The sequence below is a fragment of the Pelodiscus sinensis genome, chromosome 3, assembly GCF_049634645.1.
Source record: "Pelodiscus sinensis isolate JC-2024 chromosome 3, ASM4963464v1, whole genome shotgun sequence".
In the NCBI taxonomy this organism is placed as follows: domain Eukaryota; kingdom Metazoa; phylum Chordata; order Testudines; family Trionychidae; genus Pelodiscus; species Pelodiscus sinensis.
In genome coordinates this window covers 142,230,619-142,256,987 of record NC_134713.1, presented here as the reverse complement: position 1 = coordinate 142,256,987, position 26,369 = coordinate 142,230,619, and the positions used below count along the sequence as shown (strand labels likewise).

Sequence of the window (26,369 nt, the reverse complement as noted above, 5' to 3'; positions counted from 1 at the left end):
CCTGAACCTCATTATCTCTAGCCAGCATATTTATACCTGCCTCTGGAAATTTCCACTACCTGCCTCTGAGGAAGTGGGTCTTTGCCCACGAAATCTTATGGGCCAATACATCTGCTAGTCTATAAGGTACCACAGGACTCCTTATCACTTTTGAATTATAAGAGTTGCAGCTTTCTTTAAGTGGCCTGCTTCAGGTTGGTTTAATGGCAAATTAAGCTTTGCATGATGGGAATTGTAGTAGGAAAGAGAGAGGCCACTGAGTGAACTACTACGTCGACTGACGTGTTCTAATTTGCAATGGTTGCCGTGATTGGCTAGGACGCTTCTCTTTTTCTTACTCCGGGGGAGGGTGCCGCCGACAAAACGTCCTGCACGGCGTGCGAGCGCTTCACAGACTGGTCTCCCGGCACTGCGATTTCAACATGTCGGAGCAGCTAGAGCCCAGTGGCCTCAGCGATGAAGCCGCCTACAACGCCTGCTCCAACCCCGATCCCAACACCAAGGTAAGAGAGGCCCGGGGTGAAACTGCTGATGAAAGAGGCTATTAAGGGGGAGGGGGTTAAAGAACGTGGTATCGAGGAAAGTGAATTGTTGGGGGAATGGGGAACGTGCATTGACGCGACTCGGGGAAACGCTGTAGCAAGCAAGGGGAGCCTTTCAGTGCAGATCCCGGGACCTTACATGAGCTGTAAGGGAGAGGATCTCCTTGCGCAGCCTTAATGGTGGTTTCTCCTCTCATCTGGATTTCCCTGTAGTTGAGTAATTACCTCTGCATACAGTTGGACGTGTCTTCGGCATACTCGGGTAAACTTTTTTCAGGAGTTGGGTCAGAGCCAAACGGGACACAGAAAAGCCTCTCCAATTTGAATCTTTTGGGATTTTTAAGTTTATTTGTTCTGGTTTTTTTTTTTTTAAATGACATCTGTCACTATTCTTTCCCCACTGTGTTTGAAACAACGACCCATTTTAGACGTCATAATTGCACCCCCAAAATTCAGTTCTTATAGCAAATCAATGGGATCAGTTGTAAAAGGCCCAAAGATTGTTGATGTGCTGCATTTGAATCACACCTTGAGGCAAAATCATGAGTAGGAGTTGAGACTCAGACTCCATTTTTTAAATTCTGTTTCAGTTTAATTCATACTTCACAGGATCTTTATTCTGAAAATGAGGATTGACTGGGGAAAACTCCACAATAGTTTTGTGATTGTCTTGTTTTGGAAGGGACTGTGCAATAATATTTGAACTGTTCTTGATGTGGAATTTTATCTTTTACATTGCATGTTAAGGCTGGACTCTCCAGGAATATTTCCATTTTACATCAAAAAGGGAATTCTTATGGTCACAGAGTAACTGAAATTTCTCTATGACCTGATGAGAACACACTTAAAATAATGCACATGGTTCTGGGGGTGCAAAGCACTAGCAGACTAGAAGAAAAAAATTGGGGATTAGGGGAGAAAATGCTCCTGAGTAGAATGCCCAAAAGGCAAAGAGGGAGTGTGAGGAGAAAGCAACACTGAGATCCTGCATTTTTCTAGGTATGTATGGGTTATCCAGACATCAGAGCTTATGTTTCAGAGCTTTGAGTAGTCATCTTCAGCAATCAGAAAGGGATCCAAATAAAAGTAGCCAACTACACACTGGGAAAAATATCCTATCACCCATATTTCCCTTAAGTATCTGAGATTGGGCACAATTGCAGATGTTGTACCAGGGTACTGAAATGGTACAGAGAATCTTCTTACTAGGTACCTGGCTTGTGTTTCTTCATCAAATGCTCAGTTATGCAGATCAGAAGATTTTTGGGGGGTTGAGAAGAAAATTTTTCACAGGTCAGATTGGCAGGTAATTGATTTGGTGGCTTCTGCCTTTCTGTGTAGCGTTGGTCATGATTCATCTGAATATATGGAGCCTACAATTATCTGTCATTTCAGGGGCCTCAGGCTTTGGTAGCACTTTTAGCCCCTCTTCTACTATGTCTGGGGCACACACAAATTTATTCTCCTCTGGAATTGCAATACTTTGGTCTAACTCGGGTTGGCAACCTTTTCAAACCGAAGAGCTAAATTCAGAACATGTCAACAAAGAGCCAGTATATAAGAATACCCATTTGCATGACTGAAAATATTGATAACTGACATGATTAATAGTAGCATAAATGAAACATTGTACTTACAGACTTTATTTAATGGGGCGGCTGCTGCTGCTGTTTGTGGAAGTGGGAGTGCAGGAGTCAGGGTTGGAGTTGCACTACACTCTGCTGTCACCAGTCCTGCCGCCAGGCTCTGAGCTCAGGAGGGCTCCTAACTGCCAGCCCTCCTGCCATTGGGCTACCAGCCAGGACTTTCTAGTCCAGGAACATCTGTGTTCCTGCCAAACCATGGAGGTTGCCGGACCAAAGATCCCGATTTTGGGAGATCCAATCTGTTCGTGTTTGCAGGGTTGAGGTAGTAGACATACCATGTATGTAGTTATATTTATAACTTTGATTCTACTGATCCTGGTAATATCCTTCTAAATTAATGGCTCTCAATACAATCCCAACTTCATGCATTTGTATTGTCATCTTTATGTGCTTTCCTGAGTAACAGATGCATACTTACTATAATTTTTCTCTAGGATTTTTTGTTGCAGCAGACTATGTTAAGAATAAAAGATCCAAAGAAGTCATTGGATTTTTATACAAGAATTCTTGGAATGACGTGAGTAAAAATTGCATGTGATAAGATTTGTTTCTAAATATATTTTCTTTTGTGTATTGATCCATTTTTTTCTGAAGAGCAAATGTTGGCATTTAAATCTAATTAGACAAAGTTGAAATCATCAGCTAGTTTCCAGTTTGGTGACTCATTTAACTTAATCTTGATGATGGAGGTTTTCTACAGTACTCTTACATTTCAAATAGCAAAAAAATGAAATCAGAGTAGTTTTAAATCAAATGTTCTACTGGGCAAATTATCAGCTTTTTTAATGCTAGTTTTGCTAATTTGCTGAATTTGTTTGCCTATACAGGCAGTCCCCGAGTTACGCGGATCCGACTTATGTCGGATCTGCAGTTACGAACGGGGACCTCTCCCTGGTCTCCAGCAGACCAGGGAGAGGAAGCAAAGCGGCGGAACACGCGGGCAGCCCAGACGCGTCTGGGCTGCCCGCTGCCCCTGTGCTCTGCGGCTTTGCTCTGGATGCCTGTGGTACAGTAGCTGGGACGCTGCCGGTTGGTCCCGTAGCGCCGCTCTGGGCGCTACTGGACCAACCTGGCAGCACCCCAGCTGCTCTGCCCCAGGCGTCCTGATTCAGCCAGTGCTGGTCAGTTTCAGCAGTGGCTGAATCAGGACGCCTGGGGCAGAGCAGCTTGGGTGCTGCTGGGTTGGTCCAGCGGCGGCGCTACTGGACCAACCCAGCAGCACCCCAGCTGCTCTGCCCCAGGCGTCCCCAAGTCAGCCGCTGCTGAAACTGACCAGTGGCTGACTACAGGAAGCCCCTGCCCCGGGCTTCCTGGAATCAGCCGCTAATCAGTTTCAGCAGCAGCTGACTTGGGGATGCCTGGGGTTCTTAAGTTGAATCTGTATGTAAATCAGAACTGGCGTCTAGATTCAGCCGCTGTTGAAACTGATCAGTTTCAGCAGTGGCTGAATCTGGACGCCAGTTCCGACTTACATACAGGTTCAACTTAGGGACTGTAGGTTTGTTCTTATCTTGTACGTAACCCAGGGACTGCCTGTATGTAGATATAGAAGGATTCGATTTTTGCTGGTAAATGTGTTTCAATGTACACTCACAAAACTGAAGGTAAAAATATTTCTATTGTTTATAGAAATTTAGATATACAAAGCAAGAAATTCTGCTTGACAACTTTTGTTAGTTTGATTTAAAGATTTTTGTTTTGTTTTAATGGTTAAATCAGATTTACCTTTTTGAATCTCAACCTCAACTGTCATTATCTGACCCTGTCATTGTGTGATTCTGCCCCATTACGTCCCACAATCCTGGACACTTTAAATCTATAAATATGGGGAGATGATTTAAAACCAAGCCTATTATCCACCAAAATTATTTTAAAAAGTAAAAATGGAATTCTGCTTATATAAAAACTTGCATGTTTTCTGCTCTCTGATTCTGCAGTTAAATAATCAATACAGAAATTTTGATAACTGCAATAATTTGTCTTAATAAAATTCTGTCGTAAGCACAATTTTCTGATTTTTTTTTTTTAATTGCACGATGACAAACGGAACTCTTGGGAGTATTAAGACTTCTAGGATTGCTGTCTGCCCAGTCTTTCTAGTGTTTCTGCTCTTCCGAGTTTGTCCCTGATAGTGGCTGGTAGGCATCTCAGCCCACTTGGGTGGGGGAATGCTGCTGGGAGGTTGGTGCCCTGCAGTGGCTTTAGTGCTAAAATTGATTTCAAATATCAAACTCAGCAGAAGGATTCTGAAACAAAGTTCTGGGAGATTTGGAATACTCTGACATGAATGAATCCCACCTAAAGCTACTAAGGAAATTTATTTTCACATGAATGAAAGGTTCTAGAAGCAGCAGGTATAATGAGAAATTAATGAATTAGTGATGTAAAATCTTGATTAATCAGTTAACTGGTTAAACATTAGGTTTCTCTAATGTTAAACCAGTTAACTGACTAATAGTAGGATCTGGACTGGGGACCGCTCCAGTCCCAACTGGCTACCCGGGACCAGAAAGCATTACCCATTTAGGGTGATGCCTACCGGTTAACCTTTCACATCCCTAGAATGACTATATCTGAGCTATTTCATATACATTGTACTTGTTTCTTAGTGATTGAAACCTGAATATATATTAATCTGGGTGTTTTAGGACATTTAGAGGAGATTTAGCTTGGCTGAAAGATTAAATCAACGGATATGAACAAGCATTCTGAGTTAGGTATTTTCTATGTGTTTGAAAAGTGAAACATTACAATGTTGAAGCAAAATGCAGGACAATGTAGCACTTTAAAGACTAACAAGATGGTTTATTAGATGATGAGCTTTCGTGGGCCAGACCCACTTCCTCAGATCAAATAGTGGAAGAAAGTAGTCACAACCATATATACCAAAGGATACAATTTAAAAAAAATGAACAAATATGAAAAGGACAAATCACATTGCAGAACAGAAGGGGGATGCGGGGGGGTGGGAAGGGGGAGGAAGGAAGGTAAGTGTCTGTGAATTGCTGATATTAAAAGTAGGGAGAGTGGGATGTTTGTGAGTTACAATGTTATTACAATGTTGTTATTGCTAGAAGGAATTGAGTATGGAATCTGAGTACAAACCTTGATTTATTTTCTTGAAGCTAGTAGTAGTTTGTATCTAGTACAGTATTCTGTGTCTGACAGTAGCTAATCTCAAATGCTTCAGAGGAAAGTACATAAACACCTGTAACTGCCAATAAAGAAACACAATTTCTCTTATGGGCAAGATTTCCTAACCCAAATGCATCTAGCAGTTTGCTTATGCTATGAAATAGGATGGATGTATATCCTATTTTCCATTCTATCTAATGTAAATGTTCTCATCCATCGAAATCGGAGGTTCTCAAACTTCATTGCACTGTAACGTTCTTCTGACAAAATAAAAACATTACACAAACCCAAAAGGGGAACCAAAGCCTGAACCCAGCTGCCCTGGGTGGCAGGACCAAATCCCAACCCTCACTGTCCCAGGCGGGAAGGCCAAAGCTGAAGCCCAAGGGCTTCATCGCTAGGCAGGGGGCCTGTAATTAGAGTCCTGCCACCAAGAGTTGAAGCCATTGGGCCAGGGTTGTGTAAAATACAGCCCATGGGCTGGATCCGGCCCACAGATGCAGTGGGGATCCTCAGGAGACTCCCTGCTTGCCCCACCTGCCCCTGAATGCTACTCAGAAAAACATCTGCTGGGCTACTTGTGTTTCACAGCTGTGAGCCAGGGGAGAGGCTTCATTTGCTGCTCCCTCCCTCAGCACAATCCCATTGGCCAGTTTCTAGCCAATGGGAGCTGCCTGTTTGAAAAACAGGCAGCGCACGAAGCACCCCTCCCCTTGGCTCTTATTCACCGATGAACATGGCCCCTGCAGCCTGTGCAGGGGTGGGGCAGCCGGGTGGCTGTCTGAGAAATGTGCTGGGCTGCTGGCTGGGAATCACCCTGATAAGTCTCCTGGACAAAGCCTGCCTCTAGCACTCCAGCCTCTCCCTACTCCCAATCCTTTGCCCACTTCTCTACCCCACATAAGCCAAAACCTCTGCCCCCTTCCTGAACCCATACCCCCTCACAGACCCTGCACCCCAATCCTCTTCCCCAACTCACAACTCCCACCTCTGTACCCGTTCTCCCCCCCTTCTTCCCCCCCCGCACCGCAATCCCCTTCCCCAGATCACAACTCCCTCCTGCCCTAGGTTACAACCCAAACCTCTGTATCCCGGTCCCCTGCCCAAGGTCACAACCCCTTCCTGCCCTAGATTGTAACCCAAATCCCTGCATCCTAGTCCAGTGCCCCAGGTCACAACTATCTCCTTCACACAAACTCCCTCCCAGACTCCACATGCCCTTCTTCACCCCTGTCTCTTACCCCAAGCTCCCTTCTGCACCCAGCCTCCATCCCAGACCTCATACCTCCTCCATAAATATCATTGAAGAGTGTGGCTCTCGCCCAATTTCCAAAACTTTGGAGTGGCCCTTCCCCCCCATCAAAAAATATTGCCCACCTTGCCTTGGCCTTTGGTGTCAGTCATGGGTGATGGGGCTTAGGCTCTGGCTTTGATCTGGAGGCCCCAACAAGTCTGAGCTAGCCCTGGTAACCCCATTAGACTGGGGTCATGACCCACTTTACAGTTTGAACACCACTGATGTAAATGTATGTTGTTGCAGGGGGTTGTTAGTTTCTGGTTTTTGTCTTTAATTCTGCTAAGCGCTAGCTTCAGTGATATCTTGTGGCAATGAGTTTGATAGTATAATTGTTTGGTGTTCTAAAAAATAAATTTTCTTATTAGTTTACTGCCTGGTTAAGTCTTTGGTGGGGTGAAAAATAAGGGAGACGGATATAGGCACATTTATAGATACCCCGATCCATGATTCTGGTTTACCTACATTTACTAGTTTTTCAGAGGTTTGTATCTGGTTATTTTTCCAAATATATTAATGATTATAGCTTTCAAGTATATTTCCATGACACATTTCAAAACTGAACCACTTTGGAGGAATAGGGAGGAGATATGGGGAGAAGGGAAGTCATAATTCTTTGAAGTGGGAAGTTTTATTTTTAAAGTTACTTGAAGTCTAGTTGCAACTTTAAAAATGCCATCAGTTTGACTTTTAAAATTATCTTTTTTTTAGATTGCTCCAAAAATGTGACTTTCCCACTATGAAATTTTCACTTTATTTCTTGGCTTATGAAGACAAAAATGATATCCCAACAGATAAAAAAGAAAGAACAGCTTGGACTTTCTCTAGAAAAGCTACACTTGAACTAACACAGTAAGTGTTAACTCCAGATTTTTTTTATAGTTAATTTCTACTTACGTTTAATGGACACTAGTTACTATGAGCTTTGCACTATTAGTGCACTTGTGTTTTTTGTCTGATCATAAGTTGTGTACCGTTAATATAATGTAGAAAAATACTTTGTCTGATACCATAAAAAGTATGGGTTAGATACTGAACAAGAAGAACTCTGCTTTTTCTCAATATTTGTTAGCCCTAACATTGCATGAAAGAGAGGGGAAACAGCTTTTTCCTCAGGAACCAAATTGAAGGGGTCCAGTGTACTATGGAAACCGGTATCAGAGAACAGCTATGAAGTGGTTGTAGTGTACTGGATTGAGGACACAGCGGGAGTCAGATTTAGATTTTCTTTCTCTATATAACCTTTTTATTTCCTGTGGGACGACAGTGATGTCATCACCTCACTCTGTGTCCTGCTTGCCTCCTCCCCTCTCCCAGCTCAAACCCAATCTCGCTGCTTCCCCTTGCCACTTGGAATTACTATTTTAAATCAAGCCCCTACTTCCCTTCCTCCAACCTCACTCTACAGGGCTTTCAACAAAAGCCATGGCACACTAGCAGAGCTCACATCACAGCTGTGACAGCCCTGGGGTGGGGAGGGAGGTATGGTGCTTGGGACAGCAGCCTAGGGACAGGCTCTAGGAGTGGGGCTTCCAGCTGGGCTTACGAGCCAGCAGTTGGCTCTTGAGGGGTGAGGGGGCTCCCTGCTGCTGCCAGGCTTATGGGGATCTGGAGCACAGTGCTTGACTGCCTGGAGTCCAGCTGCCCCACAGAAACTTACCCCCTCCCCAGTGACTACACATACTGGGGCTGCCAGAGCACCCCTGAGCCACCCGGAGAAGCCATTGCATTTACCTGTCTGCTCCTTCCCTTCTGCTCCTGGTGGGTGGCCAGATGGTTCTGCCCCAGCCCTGCTCACAGAGCCCAGTGAGCAGTACTGGCGGGACTGCACGGAGAGGTTGGGACAGCAGTTGCTTTCCCTGGAGCGCCACGTGCACACCGCACTGCCTGCGCCCCACGCGGGGTGGGTAGGCACCTGTGCCTCCCCGGCTGCCAGAGTTACAGCCAAGCCTGGCACGTGCCGCTGTTGGGAGACGGGGAGATGGACCAGGCTGGTGGGGAAGGGAGGGAGACGGGACCTGGGCTGGCGCAATCACAGCCTGGCCCTCCCCGGTGGTTAGGGATGAGAGCCAGGGTTGCTTACCCCCTGCAAAAAGGAGGTTGGCAAGTGTAGCGAGCAGGGGCAGCACAGCCCCCTAGTATCCCTGATGCTGCTATTAATTCATTGTGTGACCTTAGAAAAGTCATTTAAGCTTTCACTGTGTAGAATATTGAGACTGTATGAAAAGTGATCTATAAGAGAGAGGTAACATTGACTGGCTTTTTTGCATACATGTTGCTCTTTAATGTTTATCATGTAATACTACAGTGATGCGAAAATGTGCTTGGAGTTTCAATCATTATACAAAATGACTGCTTTGTCAGTGTACTACCATGTGTTTTGATCTGGTGTGGCTGGGGGTGCTTGGGGTGCTTGGAGCAAGCTTCAAAAGGGAGACCAGATACTTCCAACACTGTTGGGTAATGCCGAAGTTCGTCTTCCCAAGTCTGCTGGAAATTTCAGGGCAATCCACCCTGGCACCGTGCTTTGGGAACCCTTTAGGCCCAGGGTGGCCTGGCGGATTACCAGGGGATCTGCCACTGGCAGCAGGGGTTGGGGATGCTCACCAGCAGTGGCGGGAGCCACGGAAAGCAGAGTGAACAAGCTTCAGCCTGCTTCCTGGAGGTGGTGGGAGGCAGAGTAATCCTGCTTCAGCTCACTTCACTTCACTCCACTGCCTTAAGCCCAGCTCCCAGCCATGTTACTCAGGGGAGTGGGCTGGGGCCTGGTAGATCGCTTTCCACAACTGTGGTCAGTGGGGGTGTGGTTGTCAACCCCTGCTTCTGGTGCCAGGCCACCCTCAGTAATCCCCCAGGTCGTATTGCTTGGGAAAGGAGTGCAGTAAGGGTGCAGCAGGAGTGAGAAGAGGCAGGGTGGTGTCAGAGGAGGGGTTGGGCTTCGGGTAAGGGGTGGAGCTGAAGTGGGAAGAGGTGGTGTAGGTTGTCCCAGGCCCCACACCCTCCAGGGGACAGCCCTACCTAGCAGTACTGGCGAGCTTGCTGGCTTGAAAGTCCCTCTGGAACACATACACAATTTGGATGGGTCATTCAATCCTTAATTCAGAGCTTCTTGTAGAAAGAAAGGTTAGGAAGCAGGAATTAAGACAAAATGGAGAAGATGCAGGAAACCTTTGAGTTCTGTCGATAGGTATGCCTCTACCATGCCTGGCTGAGCCGTGAAGTGTATCCCCTGCCTTCTCTCAATGGGTCAGATACCTGATGGGCCATTGAGTACACGTGGCAATGCATTACCAAACTTTGTGGGTGTCACCCAGAAGCATAGCACAAGTTTAGTAATACAGACATATACATATCCACAACCCAAAATACAAAGGTGATAAAACGTAACAGAGATTAACATCTATGGTAGATTATAATTTTTGCATATACTTTACATGACATATTTGGAATAATTAATTTCTGTTTTACAATATTAATATTCATAATGTCCTCAAGTGTCCCCTGGACTCCATACATTTTGGAAACAATGTATCCTAAATGTTTTGACGTTAGGTGTTACGGTAACTTATGTAGTGCTAAGTATGCAAACTTCATAATACAAACATATTCTCACTCTTAGTGCTATTTCAGATCCCTCTTCCCTCCACACAAACTCAACAGCAGCATCCCTTCCTTCTCATCTATATGAGGTTAGATCCTCATCTCAACCCTCCCAGAGATGAGCTTTAATTCCTGAGAGGAGCAGAGTCTAGTCACTTCTACCGCCAGAGCAGTCATGGGGAAGCAAGCTGGGTTTAGTGTGCCTGCCTCTTGGTGTAGGTAATACACCTTCAGGGTCCCAGAACTGTTACTGCCAGCCTATGACATCACCAACAATTTGTAAACATATGCTAGAGAACTGATTTTACTCTGGGAAGGAGGATTGTAATGACTGAAAGAATGGCTGAGGGTACCCTAGGGTTGAATGGTGGAGAGAGGGCAGGGCAAAAGGGCCTTAATATATTTAAATGTACTTGTGGTGGACGAGTAAGAGACCTAATAACAGTGAAAATTGGGCTATTGAATAATAGGAAGCAATCAGGAATTCTATTTTAGTGAACCAGAAGAAAGAAAATGAAAATTAGAAGATAGAAACTTACAAAACATCCTGTAGCTTGTTCTTGAATTGAGCCAAAAGATTTGCAAATGAAAGAGCTGAATAATTGTATGCCCTCTTTATATTATTATTTCCCCATTTCTATCATTTGAATCACGTATTATGACTGTTTAACTCTTTGGTATAGGATCTGTCTCTTCATGTGTATTTGGATACACTTATACAATGGGGCTCCAACAGTGTAGTCTTAAAGTACAACAATAATATAGAATACTGTTTTGATACAAGTGTACGTATTCCTACCTGTTAGTTCATGTGTTGCACAAAATTCAAAAATATTATGTCGAATTTTAATATCTGAAAGCCATCTAAGTCTAACAAAGCATTGTGCAATTGGAGTACATGACCATGCTTGTCAGGATAATGATACAAGTAATGCCTCTGATGCAAGGTTTCCATCTCCATAATAAGTGCCTAGTTAGCTACATTTTATTATTAAAGACACATTTCAGATAAATAGATCTTGTAGATGAGGCAAAACAGAACATTGTAAAATGTCACAATGAGCACATGGAAGTATATACTATATCCTCCTGCAGATTACGATCACATTGCAAACACCAGGGAAATGCGTACTGAGTTCCATCTATAGACACAGAGATGGATGAATTCAAAATGCAATATCCAAGTGCTGTAACTGTATCAGACCATTATCCCATGCATTATTCTATGAATGAGGACATCTGTCCCTGACCTGTAGGGATCTAGGCTGCTGTGTATTCTTTGCTGTGAGTAATTCAATCTATTTCTAAATATTCTTGGATTCTTTAAAAAACAAACAAACAAAAAACCAGCATGCTGCTCTTTAAGTATTAACTATGTCTCTCTTCCCTCCCCCCCTTCTCTTGTAGTAACTGGGGCACTGAAAATGATGATAATCAGTCTTACCACAATGGCAATTCAGACCCTCGCGGATTTGGTAAGCTTTAGATCAGTGGTCCCCAACCTTTCAAGGTTGCCGGGCGCCAGGGGGCGGGGCCATTCGCCCGCCGGGCGCCAGGGGGCGGGGCCATTCGCCCGCCGGGCGCCAGGGGGTGGGGACACTTGCGCCCCGGGGGCGGTCCCCGCCCCATAGCCGCGCGCCCCGGGGGCGGCGCTTCCCCCCCGCCCAGCGCCGCGCGCCCGGGGCCGGCGCTTCCCCCCCGCCCAGCGCCCGGTGCCAGGCCAGCCCTGAGCACCTGGCGGGTGCATAGAAATGCTCCCGCGGGCGCCGTGTTGGGGACCACGGCTTTAGATAAATTATGCCCTGCAGTCATTAAAAATCAGAGACTGAAAAGAAGATTAATAATTCTTTAGACAATTGAATTGAGAAAAAAGAGCAATAAATTAAGTATACAGGTTACTGGTACATTTTAAACACTGTTATAACTATGCAATAAAAATGCTAATAGTGACTCAGCATTGTTGATTAGATTAAATAAAAGTACAGGTTGGACCTCCATGGTCTAGCACCCTAGGGACTTGACTGGTCCTGAACAAGGGATTTTGCTGGACCTGGGGAGGTAATTTCTGCCACCCTCTACCCCTTCTCCACCAGTCCCCCTGGCTGGCTTCTGCCCCAAACATGGTTCGAGTTGGGCTTGTGGCTGCAGCAGGGTTGCCAGCTCTCCTGCTGCTGGCTCTCCCCCTGCTACACTCCTACCGCTGGCCCTCCACTGGGACTCTCTGGACCAGGAATCTTCTGGACCACAGATGTTGCCGGACCAAGGAGTCCTGGCACTGGGGAGTATGAGCTGGCTGGGAGTCCAGCAGTGGAGAACCCTGTCAGGATTTGTTGGGGACTCCTTCCCTGGGCAGCAGGGGTATCCGCCAGCCCTGTCCCTGAAGAGCCCCAACCAGGCAGCCCAACAGTGGGGCTGGTAAGCTTCATCCCTGGAGAGCCCTGCTGGGTCATGGCAGCAGTGGGACTCACTGGTGGCCCTATCTTGGGGAGCCCCAGCCTGCTCACTGTGCCTGACCAGAGTCAGTGGGGCTCGAGCAGAGCCAGCCACAGAGAGGGATAGCAGGCGGGGGACCGCCCCTGATCTAGCAAATTCCCCTCATTTGGGATGGGTCAGTTCCTGAGGGTCTAACCTGTACATCATCTCTGGGTACTCCCAGAGTTTAGACCTAGTTAGAGACGTGCTTGAGACTCAGTTGAAACTCAATGTGTAATTTATTAAACTATTTATTTATTTATTTAAATATAAAGTTGAGTTTTGCTTAGACATAAGAGTGAGAGCATGATTTGTCCCTTGTGTGCAGAGAAATTCTGTGACTTCGTATTCTGAATGCCTGAAAGATCACTGGTTTAATTTTATCAAATACATGTTTCAGAGTAGACTTTTTGATCGCTGAACCTGGAAGGTCAGCTTAAGGTACACAACTCCAGCGATGTAAGATATGTAGCTGGAGTTGGCTTGCCTTAAGCAGAACTTGGCACCGTCCCCACTGCAGGAGGCCAACGAGCAAATGCTCCGAGGAGTACAGACACCAGCTAGAGCTGTCCTCAGCATTTGATTTACAGGTCTATACTAGACCTAGTAAATCAAATGCCAGAATGTCGATGAGTGGAAAATGTGCCCTTAATGTTTAAATCACTATCCTATTTAATAAATACAGAAGACTTCCTGAAACTTGGTCTTACTGTTTTTATGAATGCTTTCTTCTCTGCCTTTTTACCTTTCAATTTAATCTTTCTTTCAATCTGGTTCTATTGTGTGTATGGCTATTTCACTAGAGTATTCTGTGAAACATTTTAAATTTTGCAACCCTCTCAAGTAACTGGTTTATTGAAGAAAGAAAAAGTCAAAAATAGTACCCTTAATACACTTTTTCCAGAAATGAAAAATCCTTGAGTAAATTGATTTTTAACACACTTTAGATGATCTAGCTAAATGTAACTTGGAAGCTCTTTGCATAGAGAAGTGCCTGTCATATTATTGTTAAAGCAACAAAATCCATTTGTTGTAATTTTTGCTCACATATGTGTTGTGTTCTTTGCCTCTGCTTAATGTTTGTTGTACAGGTCACATTGGAATTGCAGTCCCTGATGTATCTGCAGCTTGTAAGAGGTTTGAAGAGTTGGGAGTGAAATTTGTGAAGAGACCAGATGATGGTAAGTCTTAAAGTCATTTTATCATTTTTATATTTTGTTTCCTAAACTGTGAATTCATCTTTTTCATGTATGATATGGGGAGGAGGCTAGGTGATATTGGTAATATAAACTCGATTCCTTCTATCGTTCTGAATACTTTCTGCTACATCAATTCTAGATAATTGGGGCTGATTAAATTCCTGGCCCATTTTAGTCAATTTCATGGTCAGAGGATTTTTTAAATAGTCAGTTTCATGGTTTCTCATATTTATAGCTGAAATTTCATGGAGATGTAACCATGAAGATTCTGCCCCAAAAGGGAGTCATAAAGCTGTTAGAGAGTGGAAGGAGTGTTGTAAAATTGCCACACTTACTTCTGTTGCCATTGGAACTGAGCTCAGAATGCAGCAGCCAGGGGATGTACCTGGAGTTGTTGGATCTCCCCTCTACTGCTCCCTGTCCCCCATGTATATCCATGCAGGGAAAGTGGAATTCCTGTCCCTCCCCAGCCTGGCTGGAAATAGCAGCTGGAGGCTGGTGCATGGTAGGAGTCCCTGGCTGGAGCATCTCTAGTCCTGCCTCTCCCTTTCCTCTCTGAGAGGTCTGATTTCATGGTGTGTGATGTGTATCATCGGCATGAATCAGGTCGGTCCCTATCGATAATCTATCAATGTAACCAAAACTACAGACTGAACCAAATGTGGCTAAACTGTAGTCCTCTTTCTGGTCCGTCCCCCCCAACCTTTTTACTGTTGAATTCAAAAAATTCAGAAAATTTATCATTACTAATTTTAGCTGTTGTGGTATAGAATAAAACCATTGAAGAGTTGGTGATTTGTTTCTGAATTGTATAATCTTTTGCATTTCATGCAGTGGAGAAAGTTTTAAAATATTGTTCTGGGATCTATGTTGAGAGGGAATCTTGTTGAATAATGTGCTTTTTTTAAAACTACATCCAAAACAAATTTGACAGGGAATTAAGAAAAATCTGTATTATCGAACCCTCTGTATGAAGGAACCTCATAGCTGCAGTGGAGACCTCACTTTCCCTTGATAACTCTCTCCTATAAGTTGCTCCTGCCTTTCATGAAAAAGTTTGTCACAACAGTATCCTTCCAACAGGCGGGAAAATGGGTCCTTATATTGGAGCACTGATACACTCCAATTCAGGTAGGAAACCTCATAGAACACAGTTTTCAGTCATATTCCCACTTTCTGCTCACCATAGGAAGAAATAGACCTGCACCTATATTAGTGCTGCTTCAATATCACACACAGGGTACTTCTACACAGCAGGGCTAAAGCCGAAATAAGCTATACAACTTGAGCTATGTTAGTTGAGTACTCAAGTTGAAATAGCACCAAAAGCTGAAATAAGCTGTCTACACTGCAAAAAGTCTGAGTTAGAGCATTCTTCCTCTGTTCCCTTAATCCTTGTAAAATGAGGGTTACAGGAGTTGGAGTAAGAAGTCCTCCAGCTCGACGACATTTCAACATAATGTTGAAATAACTGCTTGCTGTGTAGATGTGGACTGTTATTTTGGAATAACGTCTGTGCAGAAGTTAGGACTCGTGAGTATCAACTTTTTAAACACCCTGATGGATTGTGTAGGAACAAGGTTATTTGTGTAGGAACAAGGTTATTTGTGGTCTCCTTTGAAATTCTTTTTTTTTTTTTTTTTTTTTAGTTCAATTTCTCTGTCAAAGTAAATGGCAACTAACTGTCTTTGCTCAAAGTATAGAACATGCTGGCAATACTTAGCCCTCTCATAGCAGCATCAATATCTGCTAACAAGGTGGGAAGTTTCAGTTAAGTGAGTGCTGCTGACTTGGGAGGCAGGTGACTCAATACTACCACCTGGACAGTTAGAAATGGGATAAGGGAGACTGTTGTCTTGACTAGAGTGGCAGGTTAGAGTGCAGTAAATCGGTTCCCAGCACAGTAACACTCATGAGATGTCTACACTGGCAATGTGTTTAGTTTGCACTAATTCCACAGTTGCTATGCTCTTGGTCAACCACCTCAACAAGAAGTGTAAGAGCTTTCTGTGCAGTGGATACAGCGCTGCAGTGCCAATGTAGATACTTCAGTTGTTTGCTGTATTATAATTGGCCTCCAGAAATGTCACAATCTTGCCAGTGGCCACTCTGCTCATTGTATTGAACTCTGTTGGCTGTCCTGCAGGCATGCACGAACCTCCTTTTTGGAGCTCTGTTTGAACAACCCGCATGACATGCTGATCCGCTCTGGGACACAGAGTGATCCATTCAGGTGGAATGCTTGTGCTATTGAACGCAGAGGCAGTGTCTTTGTGTGAGAGCAGGGAATAAAGATCTGTACAAAAAGCCATGGAGGAACACATGGAGGCTTATTTTGGGGGTTTCCCCCTTGCCCTGCTCAAGACAAGTTGTTTCTTACTGCTGTCTGAACTTACAAGACAGCATGCTGATATACCCCCCCCCAAAAAAACCCCCCACTATGACCTTGTTGACATTGCCAAGTTTTGTCAATAAAACTTATGCTGACATTCAAAAGTCATCAAAGCAAACTGCTAGAGGGTGTTCACACTTGGTACCCCTAGTGTGGACATGGTGTGATGAAAGAGGGAACAACATTGATAACAATGCATTAGGGGTATATTTCTTCATGAGTAGCTCTGGGTATGTCTACACTACCCCACTAGTTCAAACTAGCGGGGTAATGTAGGCATACTGCAATTGCAAATGAAGCCCGGGAAATTCAAATCCCGGGCTTCATTTGCAATTGCGGTATGCCTACATTACCCTCCTATTTCGAAATAGGAGGGTAGTGTAGACATACCCTCTGAGGATTCAAAGCTGAGGAATGCCAAAGGTGCACAGTGATCTGTTCCCCTCCACCTGCAGCAGCAGTCTGCCTAGTGCTGTGTTGCTAGTGCAGGAAGAACAGGAACATTCCAAACAGAGCCGCATACTAAGCTGTACTGTTGCAAGAGCGGATAATGTAGGTACATTTCGCTGTCATAAAGAGCACAGTATGGACACAAGACACTGGTTTTCCTGCAGCAGTCTGTGAGCAGTGCTGTAACTGCCAGTGCTTTACATCTGCCATTTAAACAAAACCTCTGGATGTGAGCTGAATAGTCCTCAGGAGGAAACTGTAGTATCAGCTAAGCCTGGGAAAAAGATGTGAGCTGAATGTTTTGAATTTTTTTTAAACAAACAAAAGCACAGTAAAACAACACCCACCGGGAACAGACAGGCTATGTCTACATTGCAAGGTTTTTGTGCAAAACCCCATGGAGCGTCCACACCTCAAATGCGCTTTTGCGCAAGGAAATCAAGAATAAGATGGTAGAACAGAGGGCTTTTTCTGCCATAGGTAAACCTCCTTCTACGAGGCATAACTCTCTTTTGCGCAAGAGTTCTTGCACAAAAAGGAAAGTGTGGACGTTCCAGAGGGGTTTCTTGCGCAAGAAACCCCTATGGGGAAAAAGCACAGGTGCTCTGATGGCCATTCACAGAATGGCCATCAGAGCTTTCTTGCACAAGAGTGTCCATGCAGTGTGGACGCTCTATTGCGCAAAAGCACATTGATTTTGTGATGTGCTTTGAGGTGTGGATGTGCTCTTGTGCAAAAGGCTTCTTGCTCAAGAAGCATGTAGTGTAGATGTAGCCACAGTGTTTGAACTTCACATTCAGCTGATGACATAGTAATGTAGTAAAAAGCAATTTTGAAGTGGCAGTTTTATAAATTGGCTTCCAACTTTTGTAGTTAGGCTGAACTAGAACATACAAGGTTCTAGTGTCACTTCAGTCAGGTCAAGTATGATATAATGTGCAAACTTGCAGAAATATTATCCACCCCATAGTTTTAAAGCACAAGTTAATCATATAAACTGCTTCCATGACCTGTCTTTAAAAGTCTGAAATTGATCCTTGCTGTCAGTGATGAAACATGACCTTGAACCCGTTATTTGAATTGCCTGGTCTGTCTGCCATGTAAAGACAACAGGAAATCTTGATAGATAAATTGTATGTTTTTGTCCATGTAAAAATCTTAATCTTTAAAGGCTATTAAGATAGTTTTTAACTATATCTGTAAATATGTATCTTTCTATTGTAGGTAAAATGAAGGGACTTGCATTTATTCAGGATCCTGATGGCTACTGGATTGAAATTTTGAATCCTAACCACATGGTGACCCTCATCTAGGTTTACAGTAACTAACGATACAACAGGAAAATTCTCCAGGAGGCTGAAAACCAGTAGCATACTCTAATATTCATGAGACACATACTTAATTGTGAGGAATTAACCTTTTCCACAAGTAGTTCTTTAGCAATTCTTTTAGCACCTGATCTTGTTTGGATAAACCTTTGCATTCTTTAGCTTTCTTTTCTATGATGCCACTTCTTCCTGTTTCTAATTAGGAGAGCACAAGACCATCTGTGTTCTGAAAGTGCACTCATGCAGATTCATCATTTATGCAAACATTAGTTTATTCATCCATTCAGGACTGATTTGCGTTATTTAAATGTTGGCTGAGCATTATAACAATACTTTAACCAGCCTGAGACCTGGTATGATGGGGTGGAATATGTGAGTAGGAAGATAGCTGTATCTTAGGTCTACTACAGGATATTTTGTTTCTGTTAAATGTGGGGCGGGGATAAAACATGTATGACTAGTTTTTTGGGCCACATCTTGTTCTCATTAAAGTCAATGACAAAATTGCAATTGAAGTCTAATGGAAGCAGGATTGGGACTGTGTGTGTAGTTATGTCACTAAACAGTAGACTTTCAGGAGCAGCTTAGAGGCATTCAAACTGCTTTGAGACTAGAAACTTAATGGCAGTGCCACATTGCAGGTTGAATTCTGTTGGACTCATTGCATTTGAGTACCTATGGCAGTTAGGCAGAGGAGGTCAGCAGACTTCTCACTTGCTTTCAAAAGTGAGACTCTAAGAGCTGAACACCTATCCTAAAAATCAAGGTGTTGAACAGCAACTAGCTTACAACTAAAGAGTAGCTGAAAATGCCATGATTCCCTATTGACTGGCTGAGAGCTGGCAGACACATCCCTTGTGTGTGATGTCTAAGCTTCTGCAAAATATAGTGCATTTGAAATGTTTTATATATCAAATTTCAGCTTGATATAAAAGTCTGGTTAATCAAATTCCCAATAGTTTGTGAAACAGTAACTATCTACAGTTACGACACAGCTGTCTTTCTTTAAAATATAAAAACTAGTGGTTGCAGTTATATTGAAGTTGTAAATAACAGGAGAACATGTCACATTTACAAATCCTGCATGTGAGCTAGTTTCATGGTTAAAGTTTCATTAACACTGAAATACTTTCCCTCACCCTTCAAATCAACAAAACCATCTTGGTATTTAGTGCATTTCTAGAAGCACCTTATAATTACAGTTGGCACTGAACAGCCCTCAATGTTGTGACTACTAAATTGGATAGCCCTGTGGCATCAAATAAAAGTATTTATTTCTAAATAAAGTGTCTGCAAAACTTTCAAAATCCTTCTCTAATGCTGTATGCCATATAGTATTTCACTACCTACTAAGGACACGTGTATTCTACAAAATGTACTCCAGTTATGTTGTCAATCATCCATCACTGCTGTAACTAAACCATTTTTGCACATCCACACAATGCTGCTTGTTCTGGTGGAACACATCTACAGTTGTACTCTTACATTGAAAGAGAGCAGTGTGCTGTGGGTACCTATCCCAGTATGCATTAGCTGTCCCTGTGTTTTGAGAAGGGTTTACAGTATCCTCTGAAGACACGTACACCATCCCATGATGCTGTTTTCTGTCTCATCATTCTGTGGTCTTCTAAATAAATTTTGGAAACTGTACATCTCAAAGCATAGAGCCTGCCCTGCTTTCCAGTATTATGATGAGCATTATGAACACACTGCAAGATCAGCTGCATTATTCAATGAGCTGCTAATCAGATAATGGCTCTGTGGTATCAGCCCTACTATGTGCCATGGAGAGAAACCATTCAAGATTGCTTTTTGGAACTCATGGAGCAGCTGCAAATGGTGGATTATCAGTTATGGTATGAGAAGCACTGAGTGGTGAAATCACATCATTATGCAGACTGGGATGATGAGCAGTGACTGTCGAACTTTTGGATCTGCAGAGACACCTTCTTGGAACTGTGTAGGGAGCTGCCCCTTGCTCTCTAGCACAAGGATACCAAAATGAGAGCTGGCCTAACTGGAGCAATGAATAGTGATTGCTGTGTAGAAGGTGGTAATTCTAGACTACTACCCATAACTGGCAAATCAGTTTGGAGTTGGGAGGTCCACTCTGGGGCTTCTAAGTATGCAAGGTCATTAATCACCTCCTGCTATGAAGCACTAGGACTCAGGGTAATGTGTGGGAAGTAGTGAATGACTCTGCTGTTTAGCCATGGTGATATTTTTTTGTTCCTCTTAACCCCAAATAATAATAATAAAAAGTATACATTGTTTGAGTTGGTGGCATTGGTTTATTAAAGTAGTTTCCATGAAGCTTGGGGAGGCATTTCACTACTGTGACTGTTCCATTTAACTAGCTTCCTATGTACATGATAAACTAGTTTCTTCATTTTATTTTTTTGTAGTTCCCGTTTTTGAAGTTAAATGCTATGGTGGCATTGGTATTTTCCCCTGCACAAGGATGTTACATATTAATGACATGATAGCCAAATACAAGCTGGATACTAGCTATGATCCCCTCCTAGACCATATTCTGTGCTCCATTTCACTTTAGAGCTAAATTAAAATGGGGGTCTCCCCTTGTGAGTTCCAGGATTAGCTGCTCCAAGCAGTCATTAATGGTGTCTAGAAATTTTATTTCTGCTAAAGATGTAAAATCCCATTTTTAAATAACTGGTTAAACATAATGTTTATCCAGTTAACTGATAAAAAAGGAGGGAGAGTGCGTGGGTGGGTGAGTTGTTCCAGTCTATCATTTGGCTTCCTCAGTGCATGCCCTCCCCTATCCTCCTGTACCCACTTCACCCCCTCTGCCATAGGCAGTGGCTGCTCTGTCCAGGCTGGAGCAGCCCCTGTCTGAGGCAGGCAGTAACCTTAACAGGTGAGGCTTACCAATTAACCATTCACATCCCTAATTTCTGCATCCTGTTGTGAGAAGACATACCCAGGCAATATGGGTATAATTGATCTCTGCCATTAATAGTGGATTTTCTGTTTTATATCCTCTGTAATCTCCCTAGGGACTTCAAATCACTGTCACCATATTGGTCATGTGGTGAGTTTATTCCTATTATACTTATTATTCAAGCATGGCAACTCCACCTATAGAGATTCTATGGTACAGTGCTTTTTCACATATATTGTCATTCCCCATCAGCATGACCTGCTGTGTTTCTACCATGTATAATGTACCTTGGATTTACCATGTTCTATTATCATTCCACCAAATTTCTATGATGCCTCATATCAATATTCTCATTTAATACTAAGTACTTAAGTTCATCTTAGTATTTGGATTTCTAGCATTTCTGTATAAGCACTTACAAAATTTGAATAATTTGTCTTCATGTGGTACAATTAAATGGGACTCTTTTTTTCATTTCAATGTTTCTTTTCAGTCTACTTTATTAATTTCTGTCCTATTATCTCTACCATGATATAGAATAAACTCTAATAGATTATTCCCTTATGAATCTGTCCAAATTGTGTACTCCTTTGCACTGAGGGGCTTTCTAACCAGCCCAACTTTAAAAAATCCTCAATGACATTTCTCGTTTTACACAGAGCCAGAGTGCAGCTATTTTTTAATTGGAACCCATCCTACTTGGACAGGCTTTCTTTCTCTCTCCAGTTGCTAATAAACCAAAATCCCTCCTCCTAAAGTCATCATCTCATCCATTCATTGAGAGACCCCTTTATGTTAAGCCTAATTGGCCCTGAACATAAAACTGAAAGCACTTCAGACAATGTTACCGTAAAGTTCCTAGATTAGAATGATCTACAGTGGAGAAAAAGATAAATATGCTGCAGGCTCTGCAGCCTATTTACAGTGTATAGTGAAGAGCCTGCAGCCTGTAACCTCTCAGATTGATAGGGGTTACATGGTTAGCTTTTTCAACAAACGTTTACACCCCTACTTCTAGCCCTACACTTCTGTGATAGTAGACCACGGGCGTGTCCCAAGAATGGCAACGTCTCGTCTTTGTTGCTACCTCACAACAATTTATCCAGCTTTGTGACTCCCCAGAAGCCAGGTGGGGCGGTGAGGGTCATCTTGGCACTTTCAGATGCATGGGGCAGCGAGGGAAAGCAGGAGATGTACCTCAGGCACTTAAGCAGACTGCCCCACACTAGGGTTGACAGGTATCTGGTTTTTGAACCAGACAGTCCAGTGTTTGAGCTTTCTGTTTGGGAAACAAATTGAGAAAATATAAATGCCCGGTATTTTCTAAATAAGATGTAATGTAGATTGTGATGGAATGTCAAGTGTCTGGTATTTTTGTTGAAACCATCTGGCATCTCCAGGGCAGGCCCACAACCAGGGCTGGATTAAGGGGGGCGGGGCTAGGCGGGCAGCTGCCTGGGGTGCCAACCTATGGGGGGCACGTGATGGTAGCTGTAACGGGCGCCGTGTTCCCAGCCCCTTAAAGCTGCCATCAGGCGCCGGGGGCCGCGTGGCACCCCTTACAACTGCTATCGGGTGTCGCTCGCCTGGGGCTACATGGCGCCCCTTAGAACTGGATGGTGCCGCGCGCCGATGACCTGACCATAGAACGAGCCTCCCCCCCCCCCCCGCATGTCGCTATGCACGTCAGCACGTAGGCGCGGCTGTCGTTGCTAGGAGAGTTCGCATGCAGGAGGGATGACGTAATGACGGCGCGGAGCGGAGGAAGGGGGAGGGTGCTGCTGTCGCTCCGGCCGGTGAGTCCTGAGGGGTGTGTGTGTGTATGGGGGGGCGGGTGTCACTGACCCGGCGCAGCATCTCCCGGGGCTGTCTTCGTCCTCCTGTCCTGGGGCGCAGCATCGCGGGCATGGGGTGCGGGTGGCGGAGCGAGCTTCTTCCCCGCGGAGCCCGTCGTGCCCCTCCGTCCCCCGCGGGCTCCCACGCGCCATGTTCCTCCCTTTGGGGACTTGGGGGTCGCGCTCTGCGCCACAGCCTGGTCCCGCGCATTGGCGCCCGAGCGGAGCTCCCCGTGCGGCGGCCGCTCTCGCGCGTGTCAGAGGGCGCGCTCCGCGCTGGACATCCCGGCTGTGCGGCCCCTTGGCCTCCCCTCCCTCTGGCCGCGGCGCTGGCACCGACCCGCCGCCGCCATGTCGGAGCCGGTGAATGCCGCTGCGGACGCTGACCCCGGCACAGCGCGGCGTGGCGCTGATTCGTGTCCGGAGCGCAGAGGGAGCCATTTGCGGGGCTTCACGCCCGGGTAGTGGGAGAAGGAACGGCGCCTGAAATAGCTTGTGCCGGGGAGCAGGAAACCGGGGGACGGAGCGACATCTATAGTACGGCCCTTGTTAGTATCCCGGTAGTGCCAGTGCAGTTCAAATTGTATTATGACTTCTGGCTGAATGTTGACCTTTCCAAATACCCGAACATTGACAGGTATCGCTGGGTTGTTGTGCATGATGAGAGTTCAGGGTGTTGTGCCTAATCCAGATATTGGGGGGGAGGGAGGTCAATTGAAGTAAGGGATGTGGGCGATATAAGCGTAGAAAAGTCTAGCTGTTTTTCAGAGTTTCTGTGTGTCTTTCTTTTTGCTTTGAACTGGAGTTCAAACAATTGATGTGATACAGATCAGAATGGTCTCAGTCTTTTGAATCTGGCCCAGGGTAGTGCATGGCCCCCACTAAGTTTCTGGGGAGCCCAAGCTGAGGACAGTATTTAAGATGATGAATTTTTTAAAGTGCATGCACCAATACAGAAAAATGGCACTACTTACAAGAGTTGAGTGTTATAGCATAAAAAATGCTCTGAAATCCAAAACGGTTACTCAGATTTCTTTGAAATTTGGTGTCTTATGGGTGTGCAAAGTAGCATAAGTAATCCAATTTGGGATCATATTGACCAACATTTCCTATAGTACAGTTCCCTCTCCTCCCCCCAAAAAAGTTTCTGTTGCTTTGTACTGTTAAATTAGAGGTACTAATGACTGAATCACAGATCTCTTTGAGACTGGTTGTAAACTAACTCTCAATTATCATAACTAAGAATATCCTCCCTTGCAGTGAGGATGTAGCTGTTTAGGTCCCAGGGTGTTAGAGGTGCAAAGTGGGTTAGGCAATATCTTTGATTGGACCAATTTCTGTTAGTGAGTGAGACAAGCTTTCAAGCTGTTCCGCAAGTTTTTGTGTGGCTTGAAAGTTTGTCTTTCACCAACAGAAATTGAGCCAATCAAAGATATTATTTCACCCACCTTATCTAATAACTGAGGATCAGCTAATCACAAGTCGCCATGTAAGACAAAAGGAATATGGGTTAAATAGTTGAGGGTTGGTATAACTTGTGAGTCATGGGTGGCAATTTCATTGGGACGGTATATTCAAAGGATCAAAAAACTGGCCACAAATGCTTCTTGGGAGGTATATTGGGGGATGAAATAGCAAGGGAATAAAAGGAGAGGTTTGGATATGTAGCAAATAGAGGGGGATAAATGGTGGTGAGAGGTAGAGGAGTTGGGGCCCTTGAGGCATTATGGAAGCTGGAGGCGGGAGACTCTGGGATGGGGTGCCCAAAGTGATTGCTAGAAGGATTGTGGGAGAATAAAGATTGGGGTACCTGTGAGCCCCACATTCTTCCCTTCTGTTTGAGTGTCCATATCTAGAGAGTTCTTGCCCCTCTAAGGGCATCTGAGCCACCCACTCAGGCCCCTCATACAAGCTGGAAAATGTGGGGCTGGCTTCTCTTGGCATCCACTTTCTTTGCTGTCTGTGTACGTCAAAATCCAAAAGGCCTTATGTCCATATACAGAGGTTGCACACCCCTCTTCCTACCCTGTTGGGGGTGTAATAGTGTCGTCCAGGGTTATTCAACTTTGTAAGCTACGGGAGCCACAGTGATACTCACAGCACATGCTGAGGGCCGCAACTTAAGTTGCATATATATACAAATATATACAGGCAGTCCCTGAGTTACGCAGATCCGAGTTACGTCTGATCCGCAGTTACGAACGGGGCTTTTCTCGCCCTGGAGGACTGGAGCGGTGGGACGCCCAGATGCACTGCAATCCCGCCGCCCCCGTCCTCCGGGGCGAGAAAAGCTGCTCCACGTCTCCCTGGTCTGCTAGGGGGGGAGCGCCCCCCAGCAGACCAGGGAGACGCGGAGCAAAGCCACGGAGCACGCCTGCAGCGGGACAGCCCGGGCGCGCCTGGGCTGTCCAGCTGCGGGCGTGCTCCGCGGCTTTGCTCCCTGTCTCGCTGGTCAGCAGACCAGGGAGACGAAGCAAAGCCGTGGAGGACGCGGGCGGTCCCACCACCCGCGTCTCCCTGGTCTGCTGGGGGGGGAGGGTGCAGCTAGTGCCCCCCCTCGTTTCCCCCAGCAGACCAGGCTTTTCTTGCCTACGCCTGGGGTAGAGCAGCTGGGGCGCTGCCGGGTTGGTCCCGCAGCGCCGCTCCTCGGCGCTACTGTACCAACCCAGCAGCACCCCAGCTGCTCTGCCCCAGGCATCCTGATTCAGCCGCTGCTGGTCAGTTTCAGCAGTGGTTGAATCAGGACGCCTGGGGCAGAGCAGCTGGGGTGCTGCTGGGTTGCTCCAGTAGCGCCGAGGAGCTGGAGTAACCCAGCAGCACCCCAGCTACCCTGCCCCAGGCATCCCCAAGTCAGCCGCTGCTGAACCTGACCAGGGGCTGACTACAGGAAGCCCGAGGCAGAGTTGCTCTGCCCTGGGCTTCCTGGAATCAGCCGCTGATCAGTTTCAGCAGCGGCTGACTTGGGGACGCCTGGGGTTCTTAAGTTGAATCTGTATGTAAGTCAGAACTGGCGTCCAGATTCAGCCGCTGTTGAAATGATCAGTTTCAGCAGCGGCTGACGCCAGTTCCGACTTACATACAGATTCAACTTAAGAACAAACCTACAGTCCCTATCTTGTACGTAACCCGGGGACTGCCTGTATGCAAATAGCTCTTCATTCTGACTGGTATGAATACAAATATTAAAGCAAGACTACACAACACACAGGCCCCATTTAAGTCAGTTCTGCTGATATTAATAAAATGCAATATTTACCCAATTTCCACCCACATGACAGCACTTTTAATGAGCAATGACAGGAGTTTTACTAAAATACATATCAACAGAAGACCATTATATTGACTACTTCTTTATTTTGGCTCCTACCTACCCATGGGCTGTATGTTGAACCCCACGTAAACCCAAACTGCACTGAGTGCGGCAAATAAGCGGGCTGCGGACTCTGGTGTAGTCAATTAAGCAATAAGCAAAAGCTTATAGGTTAATACTATAAACTACATGCATTTCCTTCAGTCTTTCTCCTCCCCCTTCCCCCGCCACCAGTAAATTTTTTAGCAGGCTGGCCAGCAG

The 26,369-nt window shown here is 45.1% G+C and overlaps 2 protein-coding genes and 1 long non-coding RNA gene across 7 annotated transcripts in view; 2 read left to right on the top strand and 1 right to left on the bottom strand.

The window, feature by feature from the left end:
* Positions 1–313: 313 nt before the first annotated feature.
* GLO1 (glyoxalase I) lies at positions 314–20,331 on the top strand. Of its 2 annotated transcripts, none has more exons than XM_025186354.2 (6): positions 314–503; positions 2,623–2,705; positions 7,329–7,469; positions 11,625–11,692; positions 13,781–13,870; positions 14,972–15,102. In XM_025186354.2, the coding sequence occupies exons 1-6, from the start codon at positions 423–425 to the stop codon at positions 15,085–15,087; spliced, it is 579 nt and encodes a 192-aa protein (XP_025042139.1). In that variant the 5' UTR covers positions 314–422; the 3' UTR covers positions 15,088–15,102. The 2 variants fall into 2 exon arrangements, with proteins under 2 accessions (XP_025042139.1, XP_006126600.1); XM_006126538.4 differs by lacking the exon at positions 14,972–15,102 and adding an exon at positions 17,955–20,331 and having other exon boundaries at positions 327–503.
* On the bottom strand, positions 20,330–23,171 carry LOC142828001 (uncharacterized). The gene is made up of 2 exons (XR_012902867.1): positions 22,809–23,171; positions 20,330–22,242 (listed from the first exon to the last, which is right to left on the bottom strand). It is a non-coding gene; the product is annotated as an uncharacterized LOC142828001 (long non-coding RNA).
* BTBD9 (BTB domain containing 9) overlaps positions 22,630–26,369 on the top strand; it is a 301,225-nt gene continuing 297,485 nt past the window's right edge. Inside the window, exon 1 of one of the 4 annotated variants that reach the window (XM_075925075.1) lies at positions 22,630–22,759. Coding sequence is in view for 1 of the 4 variants with exons in the window: in XM_075925074.1 (XP_075781189.1) it covers positions 23,402–23,435 (34 nt within the window). In the remaining 3 variants the exon portion in view is untranslated. Of the gene's footprint in view, positions 22,760–23,194; positions 23,436–26,369 lie in introns of those variants that run through there. The other 3 variants (XM_075925077.1, XM_075925076.1, XM_075925074.1) reach the window with 3 other exon arrangements.